At 44.2% G+C, this 18,211-nt stretch overlaps 1 protein-coding gene across 1 annotated transcript in view; it reads right to left on the reverse strand.

Annotated features, from left to right (window-relative positions):
• Positions 1-5,858, reverse strand: part of LOC309398027 (dual oxidase 2-like) — a gene marked incomplete at its 5' end in the record, with an annotated part of 34,962 nt that extends 29,104 nt beyond the window's left edge. The window contains 5 exons of the mRNA XM_081964510.1: positions 221-526; positions 1,156-1,343; positions 3,095-3,259; positions 4,587-4,670; positions 5,783-5,858. Of these exons, the coding sequence (XP_081820636.1) occupies positions 221-526; positions 1,156-1,343; positions 3,095-3,259; positions 4,587-4,670; positions 5,783-5,858 (819 nt within the window). The remainder of the gene's footprint in view (positions 1-220; positions 527-1,155; positions 1,344-3,094; positions 3,260-4,586; positions 4,671-5,782) is intronic.
• Positions 5,859-18,211: the final 12,353 nt, after the last annotated feature.

Genomic DNA, 18,211 nt, shown 5'->3' on the forward strand with positions numbered 1-18,211 from the left:
GGGGGAGGAGGACAGTAAAGTTATTATTTATTATTATTATTTACAAGATTTATAGACCGCCCCCTCTCCCCGAAGGGACTCGGTTGATGGAAGAATGTGCTCATCCCCTGTTAAGGAAGTTCTAGCACAAAGTAGTTGAGTTGCTAGTGACCTCAAAAAGTTCTAGTATCCTCAAATACACCCCCCCCCCAACTTTCTATCATTATTAATTTTTTTTTACAGAAAACTGAACAAAGGCCTGAAAAGAAATGCTCTTGGGCTCCACCCATCTCTTTCCTTCTTTCAGCCTTTTGAAAAGCAGCTGATGATCCCAGATTTCCTTACCAAAGATGCCTTCGGTTCCACCCTTCCCTGTAGCCGGATCGAGAGCTTTCCACATTAAGCTGTTTGCTTCCGTCTGCTTGGGGAAGCCTGGTTTCTTTCCAGAAAGTAGCTTTCCTTGGGAGAAACTCCTCAGAGAATCGCTCCAGACGTGCGATGATCCATAGATGGCGCTTCCATCCAACCAGCCAGTCACCCCATTTATCTGTTGGAGAACAAAAAGGAAGACGGGAGAGAGAGAGAGTAAGAGAACCGGTTAACTCCTGTTCAGTCTCTGAACTGCTCGCATTGGATGGATTGATAAGATGTCTGAAGGTAGCAAGTTCACACTGGATAGTCCAAGCTCAATAAATTTGGGCCTAAGAGCTGTGGTGGCCCAGTGGTTAGAGTGCAGTACTGCAGGATACTTCTGCTGCCTGCCGGCTGCCTGCAATTTGGCAGTTCGAATCTCACCAGGCTCAAGGTTGACTCAGTCTTCCATCCTTCCGAAGTGGGTAAAATGAGGACCCCGATTGTTGAAGGCAATAGGAGAAACCAGACTCCAGAATTGAATGGGGGGCTTCCGTTTAGGACCTTTGTGGCTCTTTGGGTGTTTAAGGTTGCCGACCCCCAATGTTGTCCTTGAGTCATAGTTTTAAAATATATATATTCCAGAGAAAGCAGCCAAACAAATAAATCCTGAGCATCCCACCCTTTGTGACAGAATTTGGCTCGGTCTCCTAGGAAGTGCCTTCCTGAGGAACTTCTGCCTCATCCCATTCCTGCTCTTTTCACTGGAATTCTACCTGAGGAGGAAGGAATGGATGTGGCACAGATAGCAGAGGGCATTTTTACCATCTGTCGGGGGTTGTTGGGACTTCGTCCTGTGCCTGAAGCCCAACTCATACGCTGGAAGGGCAGGACAACCCCTTGAGAGCTGCTGGGGTCAAAGACGGGGTCTTCTGGGGGGATCTCCAGGTTGAGGAATTCAGCCGGGCAGCCAGGATTGTTGGCTTCTGAAATCTCTGCCAGCACGTGGAAACCTGCCAGATACCCAAAATCGGGAAGGTTAGAGAAATGAATTGCAATGGATGATGTATAAGAGAAAGGAAGGAAGGAAGAAGGGAGGGAGAGAGAGAGAAAGAAAGGAGGTAAGGAAGAAAGGAAGGAAAAGAAAGGGAGAAAGAAAGAAAGAAAGAAAGAAGGGAGGGAGGGTTCTAGATAAAAGCATGTTTAAATAATTATAGCTAAATGAGAATGATGGTACATTGATGGCAAAATACATAAAGATTTTCGATTTTAAAATGTAAATTAAAAACATGAAGGATGTATAGTAACACATGAAATTTATTTGTAACCAATCGACATGCTTTCTACAAGATGTAATGAAGAATGTTTTTTGTGTTTTTGTTTAATTAAAACAATAACCCCCCCCCCAAAAAAAAGAAGAGAGGGAGGGAGAGAGAGAGAAGAAAGAAAGGAGGAAGGAAGGTCCAGAAAAACAAAAAAACTAGTAAGCATCAAGAAAACAAATATTAGACCCGTGTTCTGAATAAATGTGTATCTGTGTGTTTGTTTGTGTTTTGGTGTATGTGTGTACATACCTACTACATGCAACATCTTAACCAGCTCTATTGAAAATCTATTGGGTGTGTCTGTAAGCATTCAAAACTTGGCTAATTTAATCTTGGTGGGGCCTTTTTTTATGCTCAACGTGTTGTGTTGGGCCAGCCCATGGCATTCTTTGCTTATCTAACAATTTATACAACTGCCCCTCTCACAACACGGGAAAACCGAAGGCTGAAACCAAAACAGAAGAAAACCACCAACCGCAAGGTGGAAAAGTCACCTGGTCTGAAAATCAGAATTGAGAAATGAGACTAAGAGAACTGACAGTGTATAGATTTAAAGACTGCGTAGATTTGCAAAATAATGCTGGGGGGGGGGAGGGGTTGATTTTTGGGCAAATCCAGAGGGAATAGAGGGACACGGTGGCTCACTGGCTAAGATGCTGAGCTTGTCAATCAGAAAGGTCAGCAGTTCAAATCCCTAGCGCCGCGTAACGGAGTGAGCTCCCGTGACTTGTCCCAGCTTCTGCCAACCTAGCAGTTCGAAAGCATGAAAAATGCAAGTAGAAAAATAGGAACCACCTTTGGTGGGAAGGTAAGAGTGTTCTGTGCACCTTCAGCATTTAGTCATACTGGCCACATGACCATGGAGACATCTTCGGACAGCGCTATCTCTTCAGCTTTGAAACGGAGATGAGCAGCGCCCCCTAGAGTCGGGAACGACTCACATATGGTGAACTTTTACCCTTATCTTTTATCTTTTAAAGGGAATAGATTTTAGTTTTATTTGGTTTATCTAGTTTCCGGGGCAGAATTCAGTACAGTTCTGCACTGTATTTTGGACTCTTCCTTTCCAAACAGGATTTTGTTGCACCAAAGGATTTCTTTTTATGTTTTTCTATCATTTGCTTGAAATGATGTAATGTGTGACCTTTTTACCAGCTATTTTATTTTTTTAAAAGGCTTAAGGATTTCCCTAGAACATCAGGTGGAATGTGAATCATCTCAGTTGGAGGGAAATCACACCGCTGAATTGGTTTGAACTCTTTCCTCTTCCTCCATCCGAAAGAGTTCCCCAGAAATCCATCAGCAGGTGTGACCTTCTTCTAAAGTCCGAGATCACAATCTAGGCTTCAGTTGGTGGAAACACCCTTAGCAAATGCTTTTCTTTCCAAGAAAGGATTGAAGACGTGAGGGAATGCTCGGATCAAAAGGCTGCGTCTTACCAAAGAAAACACCGAGCACTGTTCTGTTTTTCCGAGAAGGAAGATCCGAATTTCCTTGGGCCACCACGTTGCTAAGCCTGCGGGCATTGGGCACGTGAGGTTCCTGCAAGGGCTTGAATACCCCATCGGCATAATTAGCAGGCAGTAGACGTGATAACCTTGAACCTATGGGAGGGAAAGAAATCAGCACGTCAATATGAGGTGGGAGTGGGGCAAAATATGGCAGAAAGATTATGAGAAGTTCCTTCAGGATTCTTTGGACAGAGAAGAAAAGACATGGATGGATCATTGAACCTTCTTCTCACTCAAGGCACAAACCACCAGGCTCAAATGATCTCACTTTAGGCAAAGACCAGGGGTGAAATCTAATTTTTTTTTGCCATCGGTTCTGTGGGCGTGGCTTGGTGAGGAGGGGGAGTCATGTGGCTGGTTGGGTATGGCCAGCTTTTTTTCACTTACAATACAATACAATAGCAGAGTTGGAAGGGACCTTGGAGGTCTTCTAGTCCAACCCCCTGCCTAGGCAGGAAACCCTATACCGTTTCAGACAAATAGCTATCCAACATCTTCTTAAAGACTTCCAGTGTTGGGGCATTCACAACTTCTGGAGGCAACTTCTGTTCCACTGATTAATTGTTCTAACTGTCAGGAAGTTTCTCCTCAGTTCTAAGTTGCTTCTCTCCTTGATTAGTTTCCACCCATTGCTTCTTGTTCTACCCTCAGGTGCTTTGGAGAATAGTTTGACTCCCTCTTCTTTGTGGCAACCCCTGAGATATTGGAACAATGCTATCATGTCTCCCCTAGTCCTTCTTTCTCTTAAGCTAAACATACCCAGTTCCTGCAACCGTTCTTCATATGTTTTAGTCTCCAGTCCCCTAATCCTCTTTGTTGCTCTTCTCTGCACTCTTTCTAGAGTCTCCACATCTTTTCTACATCATGGCGACCAAAACTTTTTAAAGCATTTTTTTCCTACCCGAACCGGCAGGGAAAAAAAATGCACGATCGTTGGAATCTTTTTCCCCACTTTTTAAAGCATTTTTTTTTATTACCGTTTCGGGTGAACCTTAATATTTTTTGCTACCGGTTCTAGTGAATCGGAAAGAACCGGTAGCTTTTCACCCCTGGCAAAGACCCAGCTGTCTGAAGAAGATCATGCCCCCTAAGAACAATAAGACTCAAATTGAAAACTTCAGCCTTAAATAACCAACGATTCCTCTAGGTTGGACGTTTAGAAGATCAGATAAATCTTGGTGGCGCAGTGATTAGAATGCAGTACTACGGGCTACTTCTGCTGCCTGCCGGCTGCCTGCGATTTGTCAGTTCGAATCTCAGCGGGCTCAAGGTTGACTCAGCCTTCCGTCCTTCCGAGGTGGGTAAAATGAGGACCCAAATTGTTGGAGGCAAGTGGGCTGACTCTGTAAACCGCTTAGGCAGGGCTGGAACGCACTGTGAAGTGGTATATAAGTCTAAGCTGTAAGTTGCATCTTCTCACCTGCTGAGTTATGCTTATGATACACGAGGTTGTTGTACCAGCCATCATAACGTTGAATTTCCCAGTGGATGTTTTCTTGGGCATCTGGAAGTAAAGAAGGCACATTTTGGAATATAAAGCAATTGGGAATAAAATTGAATTCCAGTGAAAATCAGGGCCAGTTCTCACAATGGAATCAACATTGAAAATCCAATAACGATCCCTTGATTTGGCTACTGGATCATTACTTCAAGCGAGTGTCTTTCAAACTGCATTCTTCTCACTGGGGATGGCCAAAGGTTAACCATAATGCCTCTTGAAAGAACCAAGCCTATTTCTAACTGGGTTATACTGTATATCTTCCCCATGTCTCCATGCTAACGGACGGTAACTTCAACACTACAATCCGTATTTGATCATCCAGCTAAGTAAATATAACTCAAGCCAACCCACAAACAAACAAACCTCATCGCAAATGTTCAGAGATTACTATTCAGATCAAGTTGTTCATTTAATCTCCAGTGTAGGTCTGCCAAAAATGAAATGTTTATGGGATTGAACTAAACTTCCTCTTTCTTTTTAAAAAAAATATAACAATTATTAAATATCCTAAGTTTGTTAGCCTTCCCACCTCCTTCCCTAAGAGAAAAGGCTAACATCCTTAGGATTATTTAATAATCCCATTTTTTAAAAAGAAAGATGAAGAGGGTGGAGAAAGAAACTCACCCAAAGAATATATAAAAAGATGCAGAAGACTGGCAATCGAATGGGGGTGGGGGAATATGAGGAAAGTGGATGATAAACATCGTCATGTAGGAAATTAAACTATGGATTTCTCAGATTTTGTATGAAATTTGGAGCCTATGTTTCAATACACCTCTACGGAGGGTGGCAAGGAGCTTGTACCGTTCTCAAACTGGACTGGTTAGTGTCCTTCAGTGACTGGTAGCCGTGCCAGTCCCTCAAATATTGGAGGCTGAGAAAAAAAAAACGGAGGAGAGAACAATGATTCTCACATTTTGCGTGGGATTTTTTAGAAACATCTGGATGACATCAGTGGGAACACTGTGCTAAAGCGATGGTCCGTCTTCTCCCGCACATCTCCTCTAACGTTCTCAGCCACACCTTCGGTGGAGGATGGTGCTGGCCCTTACGGAGATGGTATTGAAATTTGTTCTGCTTCAGGGAACCAGTTGGTGGGAACACAATCAACTCACCTGCATTATGCCACAAGTGGGTCAAAGCCAACAAAAGGCCAATAAGAAGACCACGGTTTTTTTCAATTGTCCCCATTGTCTTGAGATGGGGGGAAAGCTGGACTTTCTTCCTAAAAGTGGAAAGAAAAAGATTTTCAGGTGACCATCTTGGTATTACATAAAGTAAGGGACATAAAGTCATTGGCTGCCTAACTCTGGACCTTCTCACCACCCCAGAGGAGACCACCGTTTTCTAATGAAATGATATGTTTTTTCATCTTCTGGATCTGCGTCATGATACATGCTGGTGGATGTAAGAATATGGTCACAACCCATTGCCAATTGGCTACCAATTCTTGCAAATCTAGAGCTATGCCAGAAGGAGAAAAATAGCCGAGGAAGGGATGGTCAGGTTTCTCCATGGACTTTTGATACCTCATCCAAGGATGTTTTTCTCACTTTCCTTAGAGACACCAACAAACAGCAATAAAGCCAGCACTCCACACCCACCCATCAATATTTATAGAAAGACGGCAGCTCTGATCAGAAAGACGCTTTGCTCGCACAAGCACAAAGTCGAAGGCACCAGCCTGAAGATGGCGAGTGGGACCTCGTCGAAACGTCGCCAAGATACTCTCAATCTTACACGGGAAAAGACCCGAATACACCAAGACCTGCATACCTGTACCCAGGAAAATCTACAAAAACAAATATACGTGTGTGTCTCTGTGTGTGTGTTGTGAATTGGCCCACTTCTATATGGTAAACATAAAACATTTTGCTCCATATTTAGGTACACATGTTTGAAGCAACCTTTTCCAAATGTGTTTAGGGAGAATTGAGTAGAAATAACAAGCAATACCATGTTGACCTCTTTTTTTTTTAAAGGAATAATAATGGGCACTTGAGTGGAGAAGTGGTTGGCTGATTGTTCACCTTGGTCTCTAGAGGGTATGTGGTTCTTACTAAGCCCCCTTTAGAACTTGGGGTGGAGAAAGAGATTGAAGGAGATGGTTTTCTTTGTTGTCTCTGCCAAAAGAGGCCAGGGAGAAAACATCCCGTCATTAAGAATCTGGAATGTTTTAAATGCTCAAGGAGGTAAAGAAATGTTTCATCCAAATTGTAGGTATTGAGTGGGAAGGGAGAAGATGCTGACAATATGGTTTGCACAACGTAGTTAACCCATCAGGGAAAAAACTAGGGAAAGAGTTCAGGCAACAAATGACAATAGTTGTAACCTGCTTAATTTTGGAGGGGGAAGGAGGATTGGAGTCTATTCTTGTGAGACGGGCAGTCATATATGTTTGATAAATAAATACAAATCTTTTTTCTATGTATATATATAAACGTATATGTATATGTATATGTATATGTATATGTATATGTATATGCATATGCATATGCATATGCATATGCATATGCATATGTATATGTATATACGTTCCAGCATAACTCTGGAACGCCTTGCGCAATTTCAACCAAACTTGGTACACAGATGACTTACTCTCTGGAGACAAATACTGTGGGGGTAAGACACACCTAAAACTCCTCAGGGTGTGTGTTCTGTTAAGATACAGCCTGTTGTGTCTTAAAATGGCTTCTACTGTACAGCACAGTGGAGTTGCCATGGTAACGGCTTCACAATGCTCCACAAGGGAGCTCCCTTTGGTAAAGGGGAAAATGCAACATTAGAAATTACGTTTGGTCCGGACATTTTCCCCCTATAAATAAATGCCCAGGCAACGGATAGTATTCTATAATTATGTAAACCATAAATGTCCCTGCGGAGGTATTTGTGAATTGTGGATGCAAATGCAGATAGCTTTAGGATGATTCATTTAGTAACCAAAGTTCCAACAGCACTGGGGGAAAAAGTGATTTACAACCAGTCCTCACACTTATGAATACCAGCCTCCCTACGGTCACATGATCAAAATCTGGGCGTTTGGCAACTGGCAGATATTTACAAGGGTTGCAATGTCCCAGGGAGTCAGGTGATCGCCAGTTGTGACTTTCCCAGATGGCTTCTGACCAATGAAGTCAGTGGAGGAAGATGGATTTGTTCAACGACTATGTGATTCATTTAATGACTAATGTACTTCACAACTGTAGCAAGAAAGTCATCAAACTGAGCACGCTTAATTGCTTAACTCCCGCCTTGCTTAGCAACAAAGAGTCTGGCCCAATTGTGGTTGTATATCAAGGACTACTGTACTTTTGCACTGGGCATAAATTGTTTCAACGCCTACCCTCAAAGCGATGCTATAGAGCTTTGCACACCAAGACAACTAGACACAAGGAGAGTTTCTTCCCGAACGCCATCACTCTGCTAAACAAATAATTCCCTCACCACTGTCAAATTGTTTACTAAGTCTGCATTGCTATTACTATTAGTCTTCTTATCGTTCCTATCATTCATCTCCTCCCACTTATGACTGTATGACTACAACTTTATTGCTTATATACTTACGATTTATATTGATTGTTTCCTAGTATGATTTGATTGCTTATTTGTACCTATGACTATCATTCAGTGTTGTACCTTATGATTTATGATGAATGTATCTTTTCTTTTACGTACACTGAGAGCCTATGCACCAAGGACACATTCCTTGTCTGTCCAATCACACTTGACCAATAAAGAATTCTATTCTATTCTATTCTATTCTATTCTATTCTATTCATTCTGAATTCTATTCTATTCATTCTGAATTCTTTTCTATTCTACCCATTTTGAATTCTATTCCATTCCATTCTATTCTATTCATTCTGAATTCTTTTATATTCTATTCATTTTGAATTCTATTCTATTCTGTTCTGTTCTGTTCTGTTCTATTCTATTCTATTCTATTCTATTCTATTCTATTCTATTCTACTCCATTCCATTCCATTCTATTCATTCTGAATTCTATTCCATTCATTCTGAATTCTTTTCTATTCTACTCGTTTTGAATTCCATTCCATTCTATTCTATTCATTCTGAATTCTTTTATATTCTATTCATTTTGAATTCCATTCCATTCCATTCCATCCCATCCCATCCCATCCCATCCCATCCCATCCCATTCTATTCTATTCTATTCTATTCTATTCTATTCTATTCTAGGCGGAATCATCACACAGTTTTGTAAAAAGCCACGGCCAGGTGTGCGAGTTTTGCAAGTGGTGGAATTTATTATTTAATCTGTCTTTTCCATAGCTCCCCCCCGCCCCCACGCTTCTGGTTCCATCCCTGCCCATTGGAGACTCTGGCCTCTGACTCATTCCCCCTTCCACCCTTCGGTGGAAAAGCCAGACCTGAATTTCCCCCAGTAAATTGAAGATTTTCTGCGTCCCGTCAGCAATTGAAAATGTTACGCCCAAAGACATTGAACATGACATTTTTAAAACTTGCTGCAGGCAATTCCACCTCATCTCACCCACCCACCCCCTCCTCTGGCCACAGTTTGGTACCTCACTTATACGAATACACTCCACATGTGGGAAACGGTTGGGTCACATTATTTCACAAGGCATTATTTGCACGGAAAGCCTGCCAGGAAGGAAGGAACCAGGCCCATCATTACTTCGAAAAGGAATCTTTACCCCACTGAAATCCTACACCGGTGGCTACCGTATCCGGAACGGATCTTCCTTGCATCAACCACATTTGGGGAAGTAGGGATCTGCAGTTTGAGGGCACTGGAAGTGGATAACGGAAGAGAAGCTGCCCGTAAAGAGAAAGGGGTAGAGAGTGCAAAAGCAAAAGGAAGACAATACCAAGGCAAAAGGGGAAAAACTGGTTTCTGCCAAAGGAGGAAGAAGGGAGCTGTGGAGGATACACAGGGGCTTCCCCCTTTTGCTAAAGATAGTAGTTGGAGTCGAAAGGTATTTGGATGCTGTAATATTTGCAAGCAGGGGAAGAAAGGAAGAAGAACAACACAACCGCACAGGATCTGCCATCACCATTGGGGAATTGTTTCCTTGCCAACTGCGAAGATCAAATAACCAAGACATGAATACAGAATAACAGAGCTGGCTGGGACTTTGGAGGTCATCTAGTCCAACCCCCTGCTCAAGCAAGAGAACCTAGACCCCTTCAGACAAGGGCCTGTCCAGTCTCTTCTTGAAAGCCTCCAGTGACGGAGCACCCACAACTTCTGAAGGCAAAGCTGTTCCACTGGTTAGTTGCCCTTAGTTTCTCCTTAGTTCTAGGTTGCTTCTCTCTGATTAATTTCCATCCATTGTTTCTTGTCCTACCTTCAGATGCTTTGGAGAACAGGTTGACCTCCTCTTCTTTGGGGCAGCCCCTGAGAGCAACGTTGCCTTCAACAACAGAAGATCAGAGTTTGGAAGGGACCTTGGAGGTATTCCAATCCAACCCTCTGCTCAAGCGACTTGGGGAAATCTACAATTAAAAAATTTAAAACAACAACTGAGCAGTCCTTGGTGCTTTTTCTTGCAGATGTTTCATGTTCTGACCGAGGCTTCCCAAGGGCATGCAGCAAACTCCTGGTCATGATCCCCCCAAAAAACCCTTTTATTGATTTACCGTGAATTCTGCTCATTCACCTCCAGCAAAGTCTTTCAAGGGAGGATTTACGGTCACAGGCCTTATCTGGCTTGGAGAGCTGCCAGGCCGATCTCTGCAAAACTTGGCCAGGAGTCTCGGAGAGTCAGGAACCAATGAAGTGAACTAATGGTCTCCTGCAAACTCCACTCCCCTTTCGCTCCTCTTTTATTTTCTCTGGGAGGGGCCTTTCATTGTCCACCTGTGGCTTTACTCCCAAGTTGACCCCTCTTCTTTAGCTGTTCTCTTCCTCTGGCAACTCTGCGCATGCGCACACTGGGAACAGGCTCCAGCTGTTCGTCTGCCTCACTGATGTCTGACTCTGAAGGCAGCTGATAACTGTCAGATGGCCCTGGCCCCCTCTCTGCCTCCGACACAGAGCCCTCATCAGAGCCTTCCCCAGACTCCAGGACTGGCCCATCTTCCTCCCCAACCTCCTCACTGTCCGAATCTGTTGCCAGCTCTGCTGGCCCCTGGTGGGTCACAACACTTGTGCAGCCAAAAGCAGGACCTTCCAGTGATGGGAATAGAATTTAGAAATATACTAAACAATGCTTAATAAGGGGTTCTTGGTGCTCCCTGAGCTTGGTTGTTTTCTTGCAGGTGGTTCATTGCCCAAACTAGGTACCATCATCACTGCTAGTGGTTAATAATGTTCAATAAGCAAGCAGCTCTTGACTTTCAACCATGGAGATTTAAAGAGGGAAGTCAAAACCCCTTGAAGGACATTCCCCCCACTGATGACTTAAAGAGCTCTCCATCCATCCTTGAGTGGGCTGAAACCCACATTGAGGTGACGTTGGCTGGTCTTGACGCCAATGTCTCATTTTCCTCTGTTCTCTCTATTGCCCATAACTTTCGTTCCTTGACTTCCCAAGGGAAAAAACAGGGGTAAAGCCTAACTGATTTCTCATGTAGCTGTGAGGTTCCCCTTGCATTCCGCTGGCATAAAGGAGAAAATCATTCCTTAATCCTGGAACAGATCAAGAAAAGAGCACAAGTACTTTTGCTTTCACGTGGAAACCGCTTCTGAACTTCATGCTTGAGGTGGAGAAGAATGAAACTCTGACTTTGGGTTCTGCCGATTAGGACTGCTAGATTTTTATAGAAACGGATTGTTCATATTATTCTGAAAAAGCAAAAAAGCTGTGATTTGAGGTTAAGGCTTATTTGACTGCAACAGAGAGTCTAAAGTCAGTGCTGCTGCTTCTTTTTCTTTTTCTTTTTATCTTTCCTCACTCCTCTTTCCCCTCCTCCCCTCCTGCTTTTCTATTTACTTTATATTTTATAACTCAATAAAAATGTTAATGATAAAAATAAAATAAAGCTTAGAACAGGTCAAGATGCCTTAAGCTTCTCTCACTTCATGGAGACCCAGAAGAAGATAAGATACAGCCAAGGGGTGTTTTTGCATTGTTAAGTGCAAATGGAACAGAGTCCAAGAAGAGCTTTCATCTTTGCAAGCAAACAAATCTTTTAAACTTGAACTGTGATGCAAACAAGCTCTTGAAAATAAAACTTTTCCTGGCAAGGATGTTTACAAGTCTGTAAACATTCTCTCTGGCTGAGCAGTTGTTAAAAGAAAGAAGGAAGGAAGGAAGGAAGGAAGGAAGGAAGGAAGGAAGGAAGGAAGGAAGGAAGGAAGGAAACCTCCAAAATATATATTTTCCTGAATAGGAAGGAAGGAAGGAAGGAAAGGAAAATTAAAATGAAGTCCTAGCACTGGAGTGTGTGTGGGGGTGTTTCTTTTTGGGAGGGGTAAGTATGGTGCAAGCACATGCAATGCCCCCACCTTGATCTAGACAGGAAAAGAATATTCCCTGGTCTTAAAAATTGTAAACTTTCCTTGCCGTCAACTCACTGAAAATGTGGTTTTTCTCCCGGTAACTGGATTCTGAGAATTTCCTAAAGTTTGCTTAAAAAGCTCTGATTCATTCTATCATTTACAAGATCTAGAGAATTTTTCTTTCTTTCTCAATTCTGGGCTTTAAACTTTCCTTGCATCACACAGGGAGAACTGGCCATTTCTCTTGCAGGATTCATTGCAGAAACGGAGGGAGGGTGGGGGGGAAAGCAGGGGGCTGGGAGTTAAAGATGAATGTCATAAGATTGAAATCGAGCAGCAGGTACGAAAGGACACACCTTACATTTCCCCCCCCACCCCCACAAAACTTTCAAAGGATCAAAACGATCCCTTCAGATGCCAAGATTCCATTTTGTGGGGATGCCTCGTGCAGACGGAAGTTGAGTCCGACTTTTCAGTTTTCAAAATGATGAAAAAAGCATTTTTCATTATTATTTTTTAAAAAAGCATCTAAACCTGTGCGCTTCTTCCTAACTCAACTATCTTTTTATTCAGCAAAAGTCTCCGTTGTTTTGCTTTATCCACCCAATATTGTCATCGGACTAAGAAAGATGATTTTGCCAATCACACTGGCCATAAACTCCTTCTCCCCTGGGCATATTTTCCCTTGCCTCCGCTTGATTTCCTGCCCACCCCCTCAAGCAAATAATTAGCAGCTGAATGTGCAAATCAACTTTTGCATCTCATTTATACTCCTTTCTCTTCTTTGTATATGAATGGGTTAAAAAAGAAGAGATTGTCTCCAAACGTAATGCAAGACCGACCTCAAAGGTTGCAGGGAAATAATGCAGCCTAAACGGTCCCTCTAGAGTTCCAGCCAGCCTCCTTTGCCCTCTTCCACGTTACTCCATTCCATCTTAAATTGTTGAAAGAAATGTCCTCCTGTGTTCAGTTCCAAGTGGGGGGGAAAGACACTGGAAACATGGAGGCTGCTTGGAAAGATGGTTTAATGGTGGACAGGATCACATGGCTTGAGCTCCTGAACAGAAAAGGGGGAATCCCATACTTCCAGATGTTGGGTGAAGAAGAAAAAAGAGATACAGAGATGCTGAAAGTCCCTGGTTTTATGCCCTCTCTGGCCTTTGATCTTGAGCTTGTATTCTGATTGGTTGTCAGACTCCCGTGGGGCCATGCAGGGGCAACTCTTTAGGCTGTGCTTTGAATCCAAGTTTGGTTGAGCATTGCTTCTTCCCGGGTGCCCTGTGGTGAGTTTCTGTAGAAGGCTAGTCCTGCCTTTGTTATGTAGAGTAGATTAGCTCAGGCTTTTTAATGGCCCATTGCCAAAGGTGGGGGGCTATGAAGAGTGAGTCTGTTTCCTGCCTAAAAACATGTTTCTCCATTTTCTGATCCAGGGAAATGTAATACTCTGATTTCAATGTTTCCCAGGATATTTCTTTCTTTTTTATCTAGGAGAGGGGTGGGTTTTAACTTCCTACAAAATAACAGGCTGCCAGAGTTGGAAGGGACCTTGGAGGTCCTCTAGTCCAGCCCCCTGATCAAGCAAGAGGCCCTGTATACCATTTCAGACAAGTGACTGCCCAGCCTCTTCTTGAAAACCGCCCACAAGTTCTAACAATTAGGAAATTTCTCCTTATTCCTAGGTTGCTTCTCTCCTTGATTAGTTTCCATCTATTGCTCCTTGTCTTGCCTTCTGGTGCTTTGGAAAATAAATTGACCTCCTCTTCTTTGCGGCAGCCCCTGAAATATTGGAACGTTGCTATCACGTCTCCCCTAGTCCTTTTTTCCCCCTTCCTAAAGCAGAGAGCTAGTTACTCATCTGACTTCATGCTAAATCAGGACTAATTACTAAGCTTCTAATCCAGCATTTTCCCCACCTCACCCTATCAGCTTTTGGGTGAGAAGGAGGAACTAGCTCAAAGCCACCCAACGGTCATTATCCCTAAGGCAGGACTAGAACTCATGACTTTTTAACCTGATGCCTTGAGCTACCTGCCCAAACAGGTTCTCCGCAGTTCTAATTAGGTGGTTTAAATTTTTGTGCACCCACAACTGCCAATCTTTTTCTGGTGTTAATGACATTGGCTTGGCTGCCCAAGTAGCAACATGTCAGGCTCTCAGGTTTTAAATCCACACGATGGAACGGCAGGTTACAATTACTTCCTTTTCCAAGAGAGGAGGAGAGGAGGAGAAGAGAGGAAAGGGGAGAGACGGGAGAAAGAGGAAAAGAGAGGGAAGGAGGGAAGGGATCGAAAGAGAAGGAGAGAGGATAGGAGGGGGAGGAGGAAGGGAGGAGCAGGGGAGAGGCAAGGGAAGTAGGAAAAGGAAAGGAGAGGAGGAAGGAAGGAAGTAGAGAAGGGAGGGAGGGTGAAAAGAAAAGAAAAACTTAGGGTGGTGATAATACAAAATAGGTGTATGGGATGGTAAGAAAAACAAGTGAAGGGCTTGTGAAAGCATCATTTGCACTCGCAGCTGAACTTTGGCTGACTTTTCTGGAAAAGTAGGTCAAAAAGATGATTTTTTAATTTTTAATTCTTTGGACTGGCATCCTTTGATTCTCTTTTGTTCTTTTCCTATTAACGAACAGAAGAGAATAACAAGGTCGGAAGGGACCTTGGAGGTCTTCCAGTCCAACCCCCTGCTCAAGCAGGAGAGTATACGTATTTTAACCTTTTACAGGGGAAAAAACAAATATGTAAAAGGGATAAAGATAAATAAGAAGAATAACTGCGGGAAAGTATACCCGTAACTATATATAAGAGAATAAAATAAAAATAAAAATAAACTTTTTAAAAGAAAAAAAATTACTTCCTTTTCCTCTAAGGTGACTGTCTCGGTAAGACGCTGCATTTCAGATTTCCTGGTCTGCTTTGCTCACAAGTCTCTTTTGCACACTGTGTTCACTTCTGCCTGGGCACATGCACACACCCTGAATACACACAAAGCGATGCCCAAGGGGGGAAAGGGAAGAAAAGGCTGGCAGTCTGTTTGTGTTTGATCAATACATCTAAAAGTAAAAATTGTTTAAAAATAACCCCAACCAGGATATAAATCATCCCAAGATAAATGCATAAATGCATATCAGTCGTTGCAAGGGCTGAAATTTCCCAGCACTGGGGACATTCTTGGAGAGTTGTCATCAAACCTGATTGTCAATTTGACTTCCTAGGGTCAGAGGTCTGGGGCTCACACGTCACTTTGTACCTAACGCAATCTGGATCTTTTCTTTTTTTAACCAGGTGAACTCTCCCACAGGGACAGCAAGATTCTCCCAGCTTCTGCGCCAGCAGACAGGTATGGAGCACCTGTTCGTCACTGTCCCTTTGAAAATACCCTCCGTTGAGGTCCTAAGCACACATCTCGGGCCCCACTGACGATTTTGGGACTTTTTTTCTAACATCCCCGGCGTGGGCTTGAGGCTTGTCTGGAGTACAGGCAGTCCTGGATTTTATGACCGCAACGGAGAGCAAAATGTATGTTGCTAAGCGAGTTTGGCCCCATTTCTCTTTTACGATTTTGCTTGCCCCGGCGGTTAAGCAAATCGTTGCAATGTTTAATATGCAACAGGTTATTAAGCGGGCCTGGCTTCCCCCTTGATTTTGCTCACTAGACATTCGCAAAAGGGGATCGCGTGATCTCAGGGCGGCCGTCATAAGTGCGAGTCAGTTGCCAAGCCTCTGAATTTCGATCACGTGGCCAGGGGGAGGCTGCAACAGTCCGTAAGTGTGAAAAATGGTCCTGTCCCTTTTTTTCCCAGTGAAAACTTTGAATGGTCACTAAATGAGCTGTCGTAAATCGAGGACTACCTGTATTGCAATCACTAAACCCTGGGCCTGTTTTTAATCCCAGGGAACAGGGCTTTTTCCTGGGGGAAATGGGGAGGAAGGACATTTTCTTGGAACGGAAGGCCAAAGATTTTTTTTGGGGGGGGGGGGTCTTTGAAGAAAGAACAGGGAGAACACCCCCTCCTCCCTTCTTCCATTTATTAGCTGTGATGTCCACAGACAGGAGGGGGTCTTCCCAGAGAGATATATCTTGGCATATATTTCTGCACAAATCTACCTCCATCCAAAGGGATCCCCTCTCTTGGGCAAAGTAATCTACTTCCACTTCTCCACTTTGACAATTTGGAAATGTTTCAACCAACGGGGGTTTTTCTTGCTCCCCAATTTTTTTAAAAATGATCCCTTGGGATTTCCAGCCTCCTCCCTTTCTGGCTATTTTTATTATTTATTTTTATTTACTTCGTCAAGGCTCTATTAGATAACATAGATAAGTATACTGTAAACATGATTGTGAATACATGGAATGGATACGAATAAAGAGGAATATTAGGACAGGGATGGTAGGCACATTGGTGTACTTATGCACACCTATTATTATTATTATTATTATTATTATTATTATTATTATTATTATTATTATTATTATTATTATTATCTTTATTCATTAAACATGAAACTCAGCCAACTGAACCTTCAAAAATGCATTACAAATACCAGTGACTGGTGCTAATGGTTGATACGGTTTGCTGCCTAGGTATCAACCAAGGACCTTCTTAAAATATAAGATATTCTGAGTAGAGCAGTTTTTTTGCAGTTCCTCTGGTGTTATTGCAGGAAGCTGCAATGTGTGGATGAATCTTATAAAATTCTTGGACATGGTGCCAAGCGCCCCCATGACAAGGGGAATCCCTGTGACATGCTCCATCCACTGTTACCTGCCGCTGCAGGTTGTCGTGGCCACAGTCAGAAAGCAAAGGCAGAGGTGATTAATTCTGATTTTTGGTGAGTAGTTCCACCTTCTAGACCTGAGCAAGCTACGCTTCTTCCATAACCTCCGGCAAAGGAATTAACAATAAAAATTGAGCCCGGCAGACTGTGACTCGGCACAGGTTAAGCCAGTCTTGGGTCAGCCGTCAAATGAAGCCGCAGGAGTAAGGTAAATAGATTCAGAGTTGAGGCTGTTCTGCCCAACAACAGCTGCTGAAAAATGTGTCCAGATGTGCCAAGACTACCTTAGCCATCATCCCCAGCTAGGAAACGTAGAGTAAGTTCTCTGGGCTGGAAAAGCTGAAGAAGCGTCTTGATTCGGGAGTAAAATCTTTCCCAACCTGGGGCAATCGGAGGATGAAATGGGACGGAGAGGATGCCGAAGCGGGCTCTTGGCTCCTCACCGTCCGCAGTTCAGCCCGGAATTCAACCCCGAGGCGGGAAGAGTTGAGGTTCCCCCCCCCCACACACACACACCCCCCACGCCAAAGAAATTGTAGCCCGCTGTCAAATTCCAAGAGGCTGAATTTGGTTTGAGGGAGCGGGGCAGACAGGACCGCGTGGGATCCCGGCCGGGAGGCGGGAGAGACCCCGACGCGCGTCTCTTCAACCGAAGGTGCCTCCCGGGGAAAGAGGCGGAGAGGAGACGGTCGGCGCAAACCCCGGCGCGGCGCGTGTTGGCACGCGTGGCGGTGGACAGCGTGGAAACGCGGGGTCTGCCTCTGGCGGGAAAGCCTCGCGGGACCCCCAGCAGGACTTTCCCCCCGCCCCGCCGTCGTCCAGGCTTGTCTTCTCGAGATCTGCCCCGGGAAAGCCGCCTGCTCACCTGTTCAGGTGCGATCCCGGAGCCGCCGGCGCTGCTGCTGCTGCCGCTGTCACAGCCGCCCTGCACTGACAGCCGCCCTGTGGCCGCTGTCCGAGGAGCCAGCTGTGGGGGGCGTGGCCGGAAATCCCCTCTCATTTGCATGCCACCTGCTCGCGACCCCCCTCCTCCCCCGCTCCAGCTGTATAAGGGCCGAGCGCTGCTCTGGGCGCCGGTATTGCGCTCCGAGCTCCATAGAAGGCACAGGCAAACAACCCTTGCCAGGTAAGACTGCCCGGTGGCTGTTGCCCGCAAGCCGGGAGGGGCTGGGGTCAGGCTGGAGACCCAAAGCCTTTCCTTCTCTCCGGCCACCTGGTCCCATAGAGAGAAAGAGGGAAAGAGGGAGAAAAAGAAAAAGATGGAAAGAGAGAGAAGGAAAGAGAGAGAAAATAGATGAGAAGAAAGAGAATGTGATAGAAAGAGGGAAAGAAGGAAAGAGAGAGAA

The sequence above is a fragment of the Natrix helvetica genome (genome assembly GCF_964273705.1).
Source record: "Natrix helvetica genome assembly, chromosome: 12".
In the NCBI taxonomy this organism is placed as follows: domain Eukaryota; kingdom Metazoa; phylum Chordata; class Lepidosauria; order Squamata; family Natricidae; genus Natrix; species Natrix helvetica.